Raw genomic sequence first — 18682 nt, forward strand, 5'->3', positions numbered from 1 at the left:
CAGGTCTGTGGACGATGCAGTTAACATGGCCCTCCACTTCACCCTACAGCACCTGGACTCCCCAGCATCCTATGCCAGGATCCTGTTTGTGGACTTCAGCTCTGCCTTCAATACCATCATCCCCGCCCTGCTTCAGGACAAGCTCTCCCAGCTGAACGTGCCTGATTCCACCTGCAGGTGGATCACAGACTTCCTGTCTGACAGGAAGCAGTGCGTTAAGCTGGGAACACAAGTCTTTGACTCCCGGTCCATCAGCACCGGATCACCTCAGGGCTGCGTCCTTTCTCCTCTGCTCTTCTCCCTGTACACCAACAGCTGCACCTCCAGTCATCCGTCCGTCAAACTCCTAAAGTTTGCGGACGACACCACCCTTATTGGGCTCATCTCTGGTGGAGACGAGTCTGATTATAGGTGGGAAGCGGCCAACCTGGTGACCTGGTGCAGCCAGAACAACTTAGAGCTCAATGCTCTTAAGACAGTGGAGATGGTTGTGGACTCTAGAAAGAATACAGCCCCACTCACCCCCATCACCCTGTGTGACTCCCCAGTCAACACTGTGGAGTCCTTCCGCTTCCTGGGCACTATCCTCTCCCAGGACCTCAAGTGGGAACTGTACATCAGCTCCCTCATCAAGAAAGCACAACAGAGGATGTACTTCCTTCGGCAGCTGAAGAAGTTCAACCTGCCAAAGACAATGATGGTGCACTTCTACTCAGCCATCATTGAGTCCATCCTCACCTCCTCCATCACCGTCTGGTACGCTGCTGCCACTGCCAAGGAAAAGAGCAGGCTGCAGCGTATCATCCGCACTGCTGAGAAGGTGATTGGCTGCAATCTGCCTACCCTCAAGGACCTGCACACCTCGAGGACCCTGAGGCGAGCGAGGAAGATTGTGGCCGACTCCTCCCACCCTGGACACTGCCTGTTTCAGTCACTCCCCTCCGGCAGAAGGCTGCGGTCCTGATGGACCAATACCTCACGCCACAAAAACGGTTTCTTCCCTTCCGCTGTTGGCCTCTTCAACAAGGCCAAGGGACCACACTGACTCTAATGACTTCCTGCTTAAAACACATTTTTGCACTGCATTACAAAATTGTATCTTGTACATTTGTATTTTTTGTAATATTTGTATTTTTGTACTTTATATTGTAAATTACGGCAACTTATATTTTATTTTATTGTATATTTTATTTAATTCTAATTCCACTTAATACTGCTAGTTTATGTACCCTTAGTATAGATAGTCCACATATTAAAATTCTAGGTCCCTATATGTTTATTGTATGCACCTTCCTGCCAAAGCAAATTCCTTGTCTGTGCAAACTTTCATGGCGAATAAATCCCATTCTGATTCTGATATGCAGGGGAGGAGACTTCTCACCAATAAATGGTCTTACCTGAAGACTTGTGAACCAGACAAAACTTTGTAGCACAATCGCGTGTGATATTTTTGTCTCCTTGTGGGCCGGCCCGCAAGCAATAAAGCTTTCTTAAACTTGTTCACCGACTGACTGTGCAATGCTTGATAGATTAATATTCCTGACACATGCCTATGCTCTGTGCAACAAGCGCCATCTAGCAATCATTACATGTCAACAAGCAACGTCCCTGTCGGTAGACCTACGGGCCAATTTGACCCCTAACGGCCCTAATGGCTTGGCGCTTCTAGTGTTAAAAAGCATACATTTGTTGCTGCTCATTTACACTTTACAAAATACTAAGAGTGAAGTGAAGAATGAAACAGGGTTCTCTTGTCATTTCCCTTAGTGCAAGAGGGAATGGTGTGGCTATGTTGGAGCCTCACATAGTTAAAAAAGTTGTTAAAAACAATTTGAAATTGGGCATTCCTGTGTAAAAATGGTCCAAACCTATATCTAACAACATTGTCACTGCCAGGCAGTATCTTAGCTGGAATTGCGATTCAAACAGTACCCTCTGCGAACTGAAAGAATGCCCCCAAAAACGTAAATAAATCTGAAATGTATTTCTGGAAAACTGGCTAATGTAACAATTTTACTAGAAGTGATCATTATGTGTCAGCAACAACGTCCCTGTCTGAAGACTAGGGGGTCATGTGATGTGACCGGCTATCCGCACTGTAAGTAGGGAAAACCGCCTTTTTCTTATCCACTCCAATCGTTTAGATATTAAATAGCATTCATTGCTCTACAATATTTATGATCATCATTATACAGGGTGTATACAGGGAGTTCCCATAGACTGGAAACATAGCTAGCTACATGTTACCACCCTGGCCTTTGCCTGTGAAGTTTCTGCAGCTGTCTTGCCGTTTTAGTTAGCTAACCATCTCCCAAAAGTTAACGAGCTTCTAAACTAATGTTTAACTATAGAGAATCGCATGTGGGTTTGTGAAGTGACGTTAATGACATTTTTGACTGTTAACTTCAAATTTCGCCACAAAAAATTAAATCATGCCTAAACAGTCAAACGGAACGTTCGTGCAGATACAGGCAACGCAATTGGGACCAAGACAAACATTTTGACACCGACATTGTCTATGTACAGCAAAAACTGAAAGATTTTTAAGGTTGGGAAAATAATGAATAATAATGATAATAATATATATATGAGAAAGAATATAGGTTGCGTCTTGCCAAAGCAAGCATACCCAACTAACTAAAACAATAGGTGCCTTCGCAGCTTGGCCCCTAAAACAAAAAGTGATTTACCTATTGCTATGTAACTAGGTTTGCTGTCTAGGTTTGCAAGCTAACTCCACCCGTCTAAGATGAAAGGCGACAGAGCATCAAATGAGAGAAAAGAGCACCAGTGATGACAGCAGCCCTGAAAAGTTCCAAGATTTGCAATGCATGCTGCAATTTTTCTCTAGGTGACCGAACGCAGCCGCATACACTCTCTCCTTATTGGGAACAATTGTGGACATTGTGGACACGGGCCCTAATCAAACCGGGTTTAAATGGGGATATTTCATTAGTATATCACGGTAGGGCTGTCACGATAACTACTTTTTGTTGTGCGATATATTGCACCATTGCATTAATTGCGATAAACAATATTATTGTAATTTTCAGACCATTTTATGCCACTGATTATGTCGTGTGGGCCCTGTGTTTTTTTTTTACAAGGGATGTCGTATGTATATGTATAACTTGTGATGGAATGTTGGGAGCGTGACTTTGTAGGTTATCTGCCCTTGGACAATGGGGATAACATTTTTGTAGTATGAACTGTACAATACCCAGCACGGGGTTAGTGCTTTCTGCTGCCCTGTTCTTTTACCCTCTTATGGACAGACATTCCGCTGATTGCCGTTCGAGGACTAACTAATCAGACACGGCTGCAGGCACTCAGTGAATTTGGGTGGCCGCAGCGCAAATTGGCTGCGCCATAATTAAGGTGGAAATAAGAGGACTTAGAACGGCGAGATACGACAGACCGGGCAGACCGGGCAGACCGGAGAGACCGGAGAGACCGGGCAGACCGGGGAAAGGATTCCACGACCGAGCCAAGGCCACGGGTTGGTAATCCACGGTAGCTATCCTCCGCGCTACTATCCTCATCATGTATTGCTGCTGCTACGGTTTAAACGCCGACTACAACGTCCAAGTCCAGAGGGAATGGAAGCTGAGCGGAGACATCGGACGAGTGATATTGTTCTGCGCTCTCAATCATATCAGAAAGGAACAGTGATTTCAACAATTCATTGCAGTGTGAATGAGTTGCTGTGATTGTTGACCATTGAGGGCTCACCGCTTCTTTGCTATTGACAGGTTCCAAAGCAGCACGGAATCCACCTCTTGACGTTCTCGGGGGATCCCGAGGAGTGACGTCATCCAGGTTGGGGAAGCCGCATCAAACTAACAGGCTCAGCCACTCGTGAGTGAACTTAAAGACACTGGCCGTGTGTCAAGTTAAAAGACCGGCTGTGGCAAGATAACCTTTTGCCGCCCCATCACCTGGGTGGACTGGTGTTGCAGCCTGACCGATCCGGTCCTTAGTTCGCCAGTTTTAGTTTTTACTTGTTCGGTCGGGAGGGACCCCGAACGGACATTCTTTTCTATCTGTGTGTCAGCCTGTTGCCTAGACGGGATAGCGTTGAAGGTGGGCTTCATGGGAGTTGCAGGTAGAGGCTTGGTGGTCCTTATGTACACGTGTGAGGATTGAAGTGCAGTGTTCTATCTGTGTGCAGTGATCTGTGTCTTTACGATTCCCTTAATCTTGTGTGCGGGTTTGACCGGTAACCCTTTGCTGTGTGCTCTTTGCTGTGTGCCCCTTGCTGTTTTTCAGTCAGCAGTTATGAAGTATATGGCCAAGCTCATATAAGGCGTCATATTTGAGCTGGACCATATATCTGTAGTGGCAGAGTAAAAGGACATTTCTTTTATCTCCTTCAGAATGTAGTCTTTTACTTTATTGTACAAGGATGGAATGGCAGTTTGGGAGATACATTTTCTTTGGCAATTTGTACTGTTTGTCAAAAGTTTGTAGCATATTTGTAAATTCTGGTTTTTCGACCGTGTTTAATGGCTGCATCTCTTTGGCTATATAGCGAGTTACGCTATCCGTGAGTGTGCACCATTTCGCGCTGTCATGTTTATATTTGCACTGTCGGGAAAAGGCATCTGTAACAGATAACTGTATGGAAGACCCCTTTCCAGCTGCAGTTGTTGTTCCCAGTTTGAAAAAATGGGGTGGGATGGATGGTTATGTTTTAGGTGAGGTTTTAGGTTAGTTGTGTTGCCTCTTTTCGTTGCCACTGTTTTTAAACAAAGTCGATATACCGGCTCGTTCACGTTAATTGGCTCTCATCTCATTCGGCTTAAAGCCAAAATGTTCCCACACCGGAGCTGAAGATTGCAGCTTTGAAACCAAGTCCATTTGGACTTGTTCTTCCTAACTAGCTGTAGATGTCCCGAAGCAGAACTCTTTATAACACAGTGGGTTCACGCCTTCTTCTTGTCGGTGTCCGCGCTGTGTGTGTTTGTGTGTGGAGACGCTAGCCCCGCCTACGCTTTTGACACAGAAAGCAGACACAACAGAGGCAGCGGGATCGACTAAAATGTTGGTGACATTCGTTTTTATGTAAAAATTAATATAATCATAATGTTTTTTATATAAAAATGATCACTTGCAATATATCGCGGAACCAAAAATTATTGCGCTAATTTCCATATATCGTGCGATTAGTCAATATATTGACTATCGCGACAGGCCTATATCACGGCTGTTAGGGTTTGTAATGTTTTACTTTTTATAAAGGCACAACGGAAACTTTGTGAAAGCTGGTGGTGATCCGATTGGCACCAAGTTATTCAGCAAACAATGCACAAATGTCACATTAGCTAGCGGTTTCAAAACAACAGTTGATTACATGCTTCATCATGCTTTAACCTTGAGAAAAAAAAAGATGGGTAATGTGGGTATGCATTCAGCCAACATTCTGTTGCTGTAAATGGGGTGTAGCAATTTTACTATGGATTTGATGACTGATGACACAAATTGATAATAAAGTACTCAAAATAACAGTGAACCTCCTTGACATTACCTCTTACAGTGAATCAAGGAAAATATTTAATGTACAGTTCCCATTTGCATTCTCCCGCTACTTTCCCTAATACCAAACGGCAATGAAAAGAACACAGGACAGCATAATTCCTATACTCTCAACGTGTTCACCTTGATAGTCTAGCAAATGAATCAAGACATTCCTAGAATTAGCCTTTGAATACAACATTTACAGTGTTTCTCTGTCTGTCTGGAAAAAAAAGCTACAAAGCACATTTGAGATTTTACTTGTTCATGGTAATGTTCAGGAATGAAAGATGAATCCAAATACAATGAGTGCACAGAGCTGTAGCCTACACTAAAATCATCTGTGTGCTGTGCTATCTGGGTTTGTGTGTGTGCGTGTTACCTGCGGAGCGGAAAGCCAGCCATATTTGTCCTCAGTGTGGTTCATGTCCCGGTCAAAGGCGTAGAGCTGGCAGTAACGGAGGTGGCCCATGTCCACAAGGTTATACTGCCTGCGAGCGTAGTGGTAGCTCTCACTGTTTCCCTCCCTAGGAAAATCCAGCCACTCTGGATGACCAAACTCATTCCCTGCAAGTCAGGAAGGTTAGACGATTAGCATGTCTGTTAGACGTTGCCACAATAAAGTTGTTAAATGATGAATACCACATATACACTATACTGCCAAAAGTATTCGCTCGTCTGCCTTCACAGGCATATGAACGTGAGTGACATCACATTCTTAAACCATATGATTTAATATGATGTCGGCCCACCATTTGCAGCTATAACAGCTTCAACTCTTCTAGGAAGGCTTTCCACAAGGTTTAGGAGTGTGTTTATGGGAATTTTTGACCATTCTTCCAGAAGTGCATTTGTGAGGTCAGACAGATGTTGGATGAGAAGGCCTGGCTCGCAGTCTCCACTCTAATTCATCCCAAAGGTAGGGCTCGACAATAATGATGGCCCAGTAAAAAGTAAGGTAAGGAAAGTTAAACTAGCAACTCACTGTCCCGATCGGGCCACTGCAAAGCATTGATTGAAAAATAATAATAATTGCATTGTAAAACTTAACATCCTGCATATATGTTTAGCTATCTGATAAATGCATAAATAACTTTGCAGCTCGTGGAGCGCACCATTGGCCAATCAAGAGTTGAGTAGTGAGTGACGAGTGATTGTCTAATTGTAATTCTCTAATCGCAATACATTTTTGAACAACTGGCGTGAGACTGGCGAGAGACACTGAAGTGAAGATGGCAGCAAAGGAGAGCTACGAGCTCAAACGGAAGCAACTTTTTTTATGGAAATAAGATGTCCATGTGTCGTCTGTCGTATTTTCCCGTCTAAATCAGACAAAAGTGGATCTTTTTACACAGGCACCGACAATATTCTAAAACAATCCCTGACCAGCCATGCTAATAGCAGACAGCACCTGGTTTGTGTGACAGCTAAGCGGGTGGCTGACAATCCATCTTCCGGGCCGTTGACCATGCTGGTCAGGAATTTTAATGCAGATGCCCATCGTGTTATTGCACGACTTATAACAATGGCTATCATGTTATTAAGACGGACCAGCCATTCGCCTTGTTCCCCAGGGATATTGAACTGCAGCAGAAGAATGGTGACGACTTGGGTACTCAGTATCATACTGATGAAATGCTATGGAAGCTTTTATATATTAGTATTGAGGGACCAGAGGTTTCACAGTTTCAGCCAGACAGAGTTGTGCAGAGATGGCTGTCAGCAAGGGAGAGAGCACATCATGTTTGAGGTTAAAAGTTAATTGACTATAGTAATATATTACCTTTTTATTTTTTATCACTAGAAATGTGATTTCATTTTTGTTTTTTTATACCCAGGATGTGTTTGATACATGGTTAAACATGTTAACAGAATAACATAACTTATAAGTCTTTGGTTTTGTTGTAATGATAAATTACAACTTTTGGAGGGGGGGGGGCAGTAAACATTGTCTTGGGGATAGTAAGTTTCAAACCCACTGGCCCATTGGCAAAAAATGTTAATGTGTTATATTGGGTTGAGGTCAGGACTATGTGCAGGCCAGTCAAGTTCTTTCAAACCAAACTCGCTCATCCATGTCTTAATGGCCCTTGCTTTGTGCACCTGAATTCAATGATTTGGATAGCTGAGTGAAAAATCTTTGGCAATATAGGGCCCTATTTTAACGATCTGAAACACAAGTATCAAAACGCAAAGCGCAAGTAACTTTGTGGGCGGGACTCCGGCGCTGTTGCTATTATACCGGCGGGATAAATGACTTTGCGCCTTGCGCAGATCTAAAATGGGTTGGTCTGAAGTAGCTACATTACTAATGGGTGTGGTTTGGGCGTAACGTGCAATAAACCAATAAGAGCATCATCTCACATTCCCTTTAAGAGCAGACGCTTGTTCCATGGCAGATTGCTATTATAACGGTGGATATGCCAGGCGCACGCCAGGAGCCGAGGAGACCGACGTTCTCGTCAGGCCGTAAAAGATAGAGAAGTGACATTGTATGGGAAAGGCAGAGCAGTTTTCTCATTGCACCAAGTTGCCCACTCATGCTGCTCATTCAAATTATTAGTCTTATTTTATATATATTTTATTTTTGAAATTGTTATATTTTTAAATTGTTTAGTTCTTAGAATTAGTTTAACCATTGTACTTTTTTGCTTAATTTAAGACCCGTATATGTTTATTGTTTGCATCTTCCTGCCACAGTAAATTCTGTGTTTGTGTAACATACATGGCGAATAAACAGAATTCTGATTGGGATGGGAGAAGAAACCCACACAAATTAGCTTCGGTTAAACAGGCGTGGGAGAAAATTGCCACAATTGTTACAAATCAATTTCACATGCATAGAGATTCCTCATGAAAATCTTTTTAATCATTGACATGAAAAAAATGTAACGTAGCTTCGCAGGAAGAACACCCTGGCCTCGCCAGCAGTGCGCACGGGCCAAGCATGCGCCCTTAAAATAGCATCTGAATAACGCGCCATTGACTTTAGACTACGTTTTTCCTGGTCTGTGGCGGAATTGTTTTTCTGAAACTGCAAAATAGCACCAGGGAACGTTTGCGTCGGAACACGGCTCCTTTTTTCGCTGAACCGCCCCCCGGGAGTGCAAGGTAATTCTCTAATTTACCGACATGCGTCTGTGGAGGGAAAAGTCTGCTTTGCGTCGAGTGCAAACTAGGAATGATACGGAATGATTGAAAGTCAATTGCGCTGGGTGCAAGATAGGGCCCATAGTGTATATACAGTACAATTGAGTCTGAAACTCAAATTCAGTTTCCACTTCAAATGCACATTCACTTTTTGGAAGTGTAACCGTTTCTACATTCAGCCTTAAGAGACATATAAGACTGCTTTGAGAGACACATCAGCGACTTGCGCTCTGCAGACTGATTATAAAAGCTACAAATGATGGCCATGGAATCACATAATACTTTCCAACAAATAATTAAAAATAATAAGACACATTTTTTTAAAGATTTACCAGAATCAAGACCGTGTTTAGGTGTGTGAGAATTACCATAGTGGTTTTAACTATAGCCAGCATTTTCTGGCAACTTTGATGCTATCACATGAGTTAGATGGCCTATTCTGTACAGAACACTGTGAATCTACAGTATGGCAATGTTTGCATTGTGCTTTACACTGGGCGACTATGTAAAAACATTTAACTTCCGTCCAGGTTGATTTGCTGACAACAGCATCTACATCAGTTCATTAACCTCAGCAACAGGTGCAATCTTCAGTTAAAATTTAGTAAGACTACATTTACATTTACATTTTAGTCATTTAGCAGACACTCTTATCCAGAGCGACTTACAGTAAGTACAGGGACATTCCCCCGAGGCAAGTAGGGTGAAGTGCCTTGCCCAAGGACACAACGTCAGTTGGCATGACCGGGAATCGAACTGGCAACCTTCAGATTACTAGCCCGATTCCCTCACCGCTCAGCCATCTGACTGAGCGGTGAGGGAATCCCATAAGACTAGTATAATTTCTGAAAAGACTGAGGACCGTTTCAGCCCATTTTATTTTTAATAGTTTTTGCCTTTGTATCAAAGTATTAAGCATATTTGGGGATGTTATTCAACTTCAACTCTTTAAAAACTAAGGGTTTTTCACGTGACCTTTAGTTCCAAAATGCTAACACAGGCTTTGCATGACCCATTGCATATTGTGGAAAACAAGAATACTTTGAAATAAACAACATACATTCAGGAGTTAATAATAAAGCGCTATCAGTAGGAACAAACTGTACAGTATGTCTGCTGACCAATAACATGTTGACATACCCATGAAGTTGAGGTAACCCTCTCCTCCCAGACCATGTGTGAGGAGTCGGATCATCTTATGGAGCTGCAGTCCTCGGTCAATGACAGGAGTCATGGGACTTAGTGAGCTCATGTTGGTGTACATCTCCTTATCCATCAGCCAAAAAGCTAGCGTCTTGTCCCCAACCAAAGCCTAGTTTACACGGGCAAGAACAAATACTTCAGAACTCGTCAGATTCAGCAATTGGATTCAGTTGAGGCATCCATAATGTGTTGGGAAAGGGCAACCTGGTCATGGCTCTCGGCATAAGCAATACACTTCTCTCCGTAACGCCTGTTGGTCAGTGTGTAGACGACATTTCCCATGTTCCAGTCTTCATCCATATATTCCTTCAGGATCTGTGCATTGAGAAGGAAGATGTTTTAAAATAAATTAAAGTTTCCACCTACATTTTTAATAAAGGAGCTGAGCATCTATAGGTAGCTTAGCATTATCCTGTCAACCTGCTCTCAGGTCTGCTGTGGTCACATTCAGACCCTGTTAAAAAAGAAAAACGCTTACTGAAACTACAGAGAATATAACACAGGGTTCGTACAGATACTGTATAATGAAATTCCAGGACTTTCTAGGACTACAATCAGAGATCTCATTTATCAAACATATACTTTATTTACTTTAAATTAATCCTTATTAAAGCTACAAATGTTATTCAATCAAGAGCAGCGAGTGATTCTCTTTTTCTTTGATTAACATTAATGAGACGGACAGCAGTGGGTTTATTAGACGGCTGTCTCTTTAAGACCTGACGCACATGTCGCGGATCTGACACAAATCCGGTTTATTTCCAGCTCTTCACCTTCATTAAATACTTTGAAACTCATTTAAGACTGTGCTTACGAGGATACTCGCCAAAAAATCCAAATGGTACTGGTGCGCACTGTCTTAGAAGAAGCCGCTTTTCTCTCTGTGTGTGTGCGCGCGAGTCAGGTGTGTGTGCAAAGAATGCCGCTTCAGACAGCGCTTCTTCAGAACCGAATTGATTTCTACTTTGGCTTTTATCGTGCTTGAAAAACACTTAAATGAATTGAGAGCATGATCATATGCTATAACGCATACCAAAGAATGCCAGAAAAAAACTTATGTTCCTTTATTAAATTAGCAGGAGGTGGGCTGAGGCGTTAATTTTGAGCGAAAAGACTGTATTTATGTTTTATAGAAAAAAAATGAACACTTCAAAATTACTTTGTAAATTCATATATATTGTACTTTTCAAGTACCTCGTCATTAATATAACTTTTCAAGGGTTTTCCAGGACTTACATTTCAAAAAGTCATATTCAAGTAGCCTACTTCAAGCACCTTGTAAGAACCCTGATAATAATACAGCTGAGAGGGGACTAAATGCCCTGACCTCGCAAATTGCATTTCTTCTTGCAATGCTGGCAAAATCTGACGCAAGGTCTTTGAATTGGTATTGGTACAGGAAAAACGATGAGCTGGGAACCCATTTAAATTAAGGGTTAAAAAAAGATTTGGGGCTGGTATTGCCATTTCATAGAGGGCAACTTCAACATACTGCAAGAAATGACTAACACTGGCTTTAAAGTTTCCAAGTGCGAGGGTCCCAAGTTCTTGTGATGCGGAGGTATATCCTGGGTAAAAGCTTTTGAAAGACTGATTAATGCACATCCACATGGATTATCAGTAAATGCGTTCATTCATTAACACTAAAAGCAGCGGTTTTCCCTATTTCTATCGTCACTAGGTGGTCAAATGACCACTGAGTCTTCCGAAAGGGACACTGTTACTGACAAATAAGTATAGCTTGATGGCACTTCTTGCATGGGTTAGGGTTATAATCGGTGCTTGGCGCTTCTAAGGACTGACACAAAAAATCACGGAAACAAATCACACACTTATTTGCTAATGGTGTTCAAAAGGTTTGCTTGTTTTTAGACCAGGCCCGCCCGCGGGCCCGAAACACTGCCCCCTCCTCCCCCAGTTACTACGCACTAAATGTTAATAAATATCTTTTTTAGACTACTACACATGTTATACATCATTGTATATTATGTATAACATGCCCCCCCCTGCCCCCCCCCCCCCCACACACACACTCGTTCTAAACTAATTTCTCGAACTGGCTTCGACGGGCTCTGAAATTAGCTCGTTAGCCTTGTAGCTGACAGCTAGCTGAAAATGCCAATACCTCATTTGTATGTGTCTGTGGAGCCTTCAAAATAAAAGTCGATTGCGCAATATGGTTGACAGAATAAGTGTTCTTTGTGCGCCAATCCTGGGAATCAGATAAAGCACTCCAATGTGTTCATGCTTCAGTTTTTGTGTTTCAGTAATACTAATTAGGGATTTAGCTATTATATATGATAGTTCTAACTACCACCTTTCATTAGAGCTATCAATTATGAAAAATAATACCTTTTTATCCTAAGTATTTGACCTTGGTTACAAAGGGTCATTTTGGAGTCTCCAAAAGGCCCTTTTAGAAAACGCCTGGATGTACTCTTATAAAAACATGTGTCAAATATGAATATATTGTGGTATTATGTTTGACTTTTGATTTGAATTGGATAAGGCTTCAACCAGTGGTCCAATTTAGTCTTCCAGCTAATACCTACCACCTCTAGGCCTCTTCAGGCCTCTGTTTTCAAAACAAAATCTAGGCGGAAATAGAAACTTTCACTTTCCTTGTGTTCAAGCTTCTATTACTCAACACCAGTAGGACTGACAGGGGTCCTGACAACAGGGGAAATAACTTCAGAGTGTCAGCTTTCAAAAGAGATCATTTACATGCATGTACTCCAAATGGTTCAAGAACAGCTTTCAATTTACTTTGGGTATGCTGTTTAGGCGTTTTCAGGCAAATTTAACAGGAGTATGAAAAGGTTTAAATACTGAGTTGTTTACATAAAGTAGTGGTGGTTGTTTTGCCCAGTTTCGAAGTTCTGCTTTCTGTTTATTGCCCCCCCCCGCCCTCCCCAGAAATATTATCACCATCCGCTACTGCTTGTGACACATTAGTTATATGCGGATTTAGTTCAATTCAATGTGATTTCAGTTCCAAGTGCTTAATGACTTAATTTTCCTTTGAGCAGTTTGTGTGCAAATGTAGCCGTTAGCCAATCTTTAGCACAAACTAGCCATTGTTAATATTAGCCAAGTCTTTAGCCATGGGTTGACATAGCTTGGTAGAAACAGCTACTGCATTTGCTGTACATTTTTTGTTTGCATTAATGGGGTGTATAGTCCCTATTCAAATAGTATTAGCCCAATATTAATATGTTCATATTGCTGATGACATTTACTCTTCTCTTTGGCAATGATACTACAACCTGCATTATAATTTAAATTGTGTTAAAACGGAGAATAATTATGGAACCTCAATGCCTAACTTTTTGTTGCTGTGGGTGTTTCTATGACGTTGGAAAATGTGGGTAACCAATAATATTTAGATTGTTTAATGTTTCTTTTACTATGATGGTTAGTGACCCAGAAATGTTGATAACCTACTCAGGATTCTTACATAGCCCTGGGTAAGTAAGTAAGTAAGTAATTAAGTAAGTAAGACTATTTATATAGCACTTTTCATACAAGAATTGCAGCTCAAAGTGCTTTACATAAAATCAACAAAAACAATAATACAAGTGTTGATCTAAAACATATAACAAACTAGACGCACTCTATCTGCGGGTAGCTCTGCATACTATGGTCGGTTATGCATATACAAATGCAATGTTTTCTTTTACTAAGGTAAACGCTTTCACAGGGAATTGTTCCACCCTTGTTTTAGTTTTAAAGCAAATCGCCTTTTATGCAAATTACTGATGAAGTTTAGTTAGCTTTGCACATTGTGTGAGTTTTTCCTGGACTTTTTTATTTTATTTTTTTTATTATTATTAAAAATCGCTATTTTATTTTCCACTCTTCATTATGGAGAATTCAGGGATATACGTCTTGTTTTGAAAAGTTTAATTTTCTTTGTGTGGGGGAATAGGCTTGTAGTGGTAACAATCGGAATGAGTTTAGGTGGACAAAAGAATGTCTTTGATAGCTTGCTGCTGTTTACATCAGCAGCTTTCGGGGTGTTTATTTGGATTCTGGGAGGGTTACAGGGAGAGAATACGGGTGCTATGGGGGGGTGTGATACTTTTTTGGAGAAGGGAGGGAATTTTTTTACTGACCTTAACTTTACTGACCTTACTTTAAATATGTTACACATGATTTCTAGCCACTTTGTTTATGAGATAAATGGCAGGTTCATAATTGTCTCTGGTAAACTACTTGACACCTTTGTTACTTTTGCTAACATCTATGCCCCAAATATAGATGATGTAAAGTTTTTCCAACATGTCCTGGGCATGCTTCCTGGTCTGAACTCCCACCCTCTTATAATTGGAGGAGACTTTAACTGTTGCTTGGATCCAGTCTTGGATCGCTCTTCTACTAGACCCCACGTGGTGAGTAGGTCTGCTTCCTATATTCGTGACTTCCTTTCAGAGTACAGCATAGGTGATCCATGGCGTTTTTTTACACAAAAGGAGAATACTCCTTTTTTCACATGTTCATCACTCATACTCAAGGATTGATTATTTCCTTATTGAGAATGTTATGATGTCAAAGGTTCGCTCTTGTGCATACCAGAGTATTGTAATTTCTGATCATGCCCCTCTGGCCTTAGATCTATCATTTCCCTGTGTAGCCAAACCAAGGAGGAACTGGCGGTTAAACTCAACCCTCCTAGCGAATTATGATTTTGTTGAATTCATTTCTGAACAGATCAGCTCTTTTCTAAGCATCAATATATCCCAGGAAGTTTCAAATGCAACTGTCTGGGAGGCCCTTAAGGCCTTTCTCAGAGGACAGATTATTTTCTTAACAGCTAACAGAGAAAAATTTCATAAATATCGGCAAACACACCTTATAAATCAAATTAAAGATATAGATAGGCAATATGCAACCAGCCCGACGCCAGAACTGTACAGGGAACGTTTAAAAGTGAAAACTGAATTTGACCTACTTTCCACCCAAGAAACAGTTCACCTTTTGCAGAGGACTCGAAGTGAGCGTGGGGAGAAGACAGGCAAACTTCTTGCCAGTCAATTAAGAGGGGCAAGAGCCAAACAGACTATTAGAGCTTTGCGACTTGATGATGGAGAAATGACCTCTGACCCAAATGTGATCAATTCTAAATTTAGAGAGTTCTTCAGTAACTTGTATACATCTGACTCTACAGTGAATAGTAATGAAATGGAGGATTTCCTTGGCGGTTTAAAAATCCCAGCTATATCTTCAGACTATAAGGAACTTCTTGAACAACCCATTACACAGCAAGAGGTAATATCAGCTATATTCTCTATGCAGTCTCAAAAATCTTCTATTAGAAATGTTCTATTCAGCTCTCTAGTCATCTAACCCTTGTTCTCACAGAATCCCTTGAGAAGGGGGTTCTACCACCAACAATGGCTCAGGCCTGCATTTCACTGTTAGCTAAGGGTGGGAAGGACCAAATGGACTGTGCTTCGTACAGACCCATATCCCTGTTAAACAATGATGTGAAGATTTTAGCAAAGGTTTTGGCAAGAAGGATTGAGGATGTCCTCCCCTCTGTAATATCCCCTGACCAGACTGGGTTTATTAAAAACCGACAGTCATTCTTTAATATTCGTCGTCTTTTCAATATTTTATACTCCCCTTCAGAATCTGTTCCAGAATGCATTATCTCTATGGATGCAGAAAAAGCATTTGATAGGGTAGAATGGGATTACCTGTTTACTGTTTTAGAAAAGTTTGGTTTTGGCCCAGTTTCCATCTCCTGGATAAGACTGCTGTACAGCGCACCCTCTGCATCAGTCCTAACCAATAGTTAGTACTCCACTTCATTCTCTCTACACTGTGGCACCCGACAGGGCTGCCCTATCAGTCCTCTACTCTTTGCCCTTGCTATTGAACCACTAGCAATAGCACTTTGCGATTCCAAACAAATCACAGGTGTGGTGCGGGGGGATCTGAGCACAGGGTATCTTTATTTGCCGATGACCTCTTGCTTTATATTTCTAATCCAGGTGTGACATTACCTGCTGCTATGTCCTTGCTTAATAAATTTAGCCAAATTGAACTTGCCCAATAGCGAACTTTTCCCTATTAATCATCAGGCATCACAACTACGCTTAAATGTACCTTTTAAGATTGCTAGGAATAATTTTACATACCTAGGGGTTAATGTTACACACTCTTACAATCACCTCTTCAAGGCTAATTTTGACAAATTGTTAGAACAAACTAAACAAGACCTCTCAAAATGATCCCCTCTGAACATGACTCTCATTGGCCGGGTCAACTCAATCAAAATGACCATTCTTCCCAAGTATTTGTATCTATTCCAGTGCATCCCTGTCTTTCTTCCTCTTTCCTTTTTCAAATCTTTAGATTCCATTATCTCATCATTCATTTGGAATGGCAAACAGCCTAGACTGCGTAAGGCCTTTCTCCAAAGACCAAAAGAACAGGGTGGCATGGCTCTTCCCAACTTGAAATACTACTACTGGGCAGCCAACCTACGGTGCATGTTATACTGGTGGCGTTACCATCTCAATCCTGAATGTCCATCTTGGGTTTCCATGGAAAACAGTGCTTGTAGACAGACCTCTTTGTCAGCATATTTGGGTGCTGCTCTTCCTGGGATTAGTCGTACGCCTACAAACAACCCAGTGGTAAACCACTCTCTTAGGGTGTGGCTTCAGTTCAGGAAGACATTTGGCTTTCAGAGAGAATCCCTACTAAGCCCCATAGCATTGAACCACTTATTTGTTCCATCGATACAAGATAAGACATTTATGGCATGGCATGAACTAGGGCTACACTGTTTTAAAGAACTATTTATAGATAAGACATTTGCTTCTTTTGAGCAGTTGTCAAGACAGTATGACTTGCCAAAAACAATTTTTTTCAGATTTCTCCAGGTCAGACATTTTGTGCAGTGTCAAGTACCAAACTTCCCATCTATGCCACCTGTGAACCCTTTGGATGCTTTTCTATCTCTTGACCCATTTGCAAGGGGATCTATTTCAAGATTGTACAAATTAATGTTGGGTCTGGACTCTCCATCTTTGGCTGCAGTCCGGGCAGCTTGGGAGCAGGACTTGGGTCAATGCCTTCCAGATAGTAGTTGGGAGTCAATTCTTAGACAGGTGCATGGATCCTCTATGTGTGCACGCCACTCCCTGATACAGTTTAAGGTTGTGCATCGTGTCCATCTGTCTAAGGTGAAACTTTCTAAAATATACCCAAATATTTCTCCCAAATGCGATAAATGTAAAAGTGAAGATGCTTCCCTAATTCATATGTACTGGTCCTGCCCCTTTCTAGAAGATTTCTGGCGGGCAGTATTTGAGACTCTCTGGAATTCTAAATCACAAGATTGACTCTGACCAGCTTGTGGCATTGTTTGGGGTTACCCCAGAGGGACTGCAACTACCTGTAGCAAAACGTAAGACCCTGGCCTTTGCTTCACTGTTGGCACGTCGTTCCATCTTGTTGAAGTGGAAAGAAGCTGCCCCACCCAAACACACCCACTGGGTCAAAGATATACTGTGTTTTCTCTCATTAGAGAAAATTAGATATAGTCTCAGAGGATCAGTGAATACATTCTATAAGATCTGGAGCCCTTTTCTTGACAGTGTCAGCACATAATTGAGGACTATCCCTCTATAATTGATGGTTTACCTTACTGCGCACTGTGGCTTTTCTGATTTTGAACACAACAGAGATAAAGATAGAGATTTTTTTCCTGTATTGTTTCTTTGTGTGTTTGTTTTGTTTGGGGTGGGGGGATGGGTGGTGGGAAGTGGTGGGATTTAAATTGTATACTGTATACATGTCTTGTTTGCAATGAGATGAGAAATCAATAAAAAGACAATTGATCAAAAAAAAGATCAGCTGAAAACGTGATACGTTTCGGAAAAATAACTTACGCTTTGGGGGCCGTCAGAAATATTTAGAACTCCCGTGTCTAAAAGGTAAATATTAGTTAATTCCCGGGCAATAGAAAACATACATTACGCACTTACTTTCGTTTTCGAACTTACAGCATGCTGTAAGATCGCCTATACTTGTGCATTGCTTGGTATCATTGTTCCCGTATCAAGTGCAGCATATATTCCAGTGCGGTTTATACTCAATTTACAAACACAAAGCTGACATTCTAGTGGGGTGCGGTTTATAGAAAATGCGTCTTATTTTCCGAAAAATACGGTAGTCTAACGTAAACGTTACAGTATCAGTTTCAGGGTTGACAGACTTCATTCGATTGCTATCACAGACCTACCTACACTGGTGGCTATGGGCTCTGTTTACAGGTAAAATATTTTGAAAGAATAGAGACATAATATAAATTTTGCCTCAGACCACTGTGTTCTATCTGAAATTCTGCAGGTTTTCGTTGGAATTCTGCGCTCGTTTGGGCCTGCTTATAATTTATAATAAGAGAAACGGACAGACTACAGGGCTCTGTGACTCCTCGATGCGGCCAGCCACACTTTTTTGTCTCCACTCACGCACAAGACTTCCTCCTAAGGGGCGGATCTAGAAAAATATTCATGGGGTGGCAAGAGGGTGGCAGGAGATTTTGAGAGGTGGCACCCCGTGGCAGAAGTGTGCGAGATAAAAATGACACAAACTAAAGGCTTTGCAACATGTATGCATAGTCAGTGAACACTCAAATGAATGAGGATTATAGGTCGCATGACTAAAAAGCTATTGAAGTTTGAAGATATATTTTGAATAAAAAAGTATTTTTTAATAACCTGACATGAAAATGAACAAAGTAAAGGCTGTGCAGCATGAATGCATACATCTTCAACAGTTTAACATTATTTTGACGCTC

At 41.5% G+C, this 18682-nt stretch overlaps 1 protein-coding gene across 2 annotated transcripts in view; it reads right to left on the reverse strand.

Annotated features, from left to right (window-relative positions):
- Nucleotides 1-18682, reverse strand: part of LOC134018342 (1,4-alpha-glucan-branching enzyme-like) — a 177778-nt gene that overhangs the window by 45615 nt on the left and 113481 nt on the right. For both annotated transcript variants that reach the window (XM_062458242.1, XM_062458243.1), the window contains 3 exons: nucleotides 10072-10182; nucleotides 9805-9976; nucleotides 5897-6081 (listed from right to left, as the gene is read on the reverse strand). In XM_062458242.1, the coding sequence (XP_062314226.1) occupies nucleotides 5897-6081; nucleotides 9805-9976; nucleotides 10072-10182 (468 nt within the window). The remainder of the gene's footprint in view (nucleotides 1-5896; nucleotides 6082-9804; nucleotides 9977-10071; nucleotides 10183-18682) is intronic.

This window comes from Osmerus eperlanus, chromosome 4 (genome assembly GCF_963692335.1).
Source record: "Osmerus eperlanus chromosome 4, fOsmEpe2.1, whole genome shotgun sequence".
Classification (NCBI taxonomy): Eukaryota; Metazoa; Chordata; class Actinopteri; order Osmeriformes; family Osmeridae; genus Osmerus; species Osmerus eperlanus.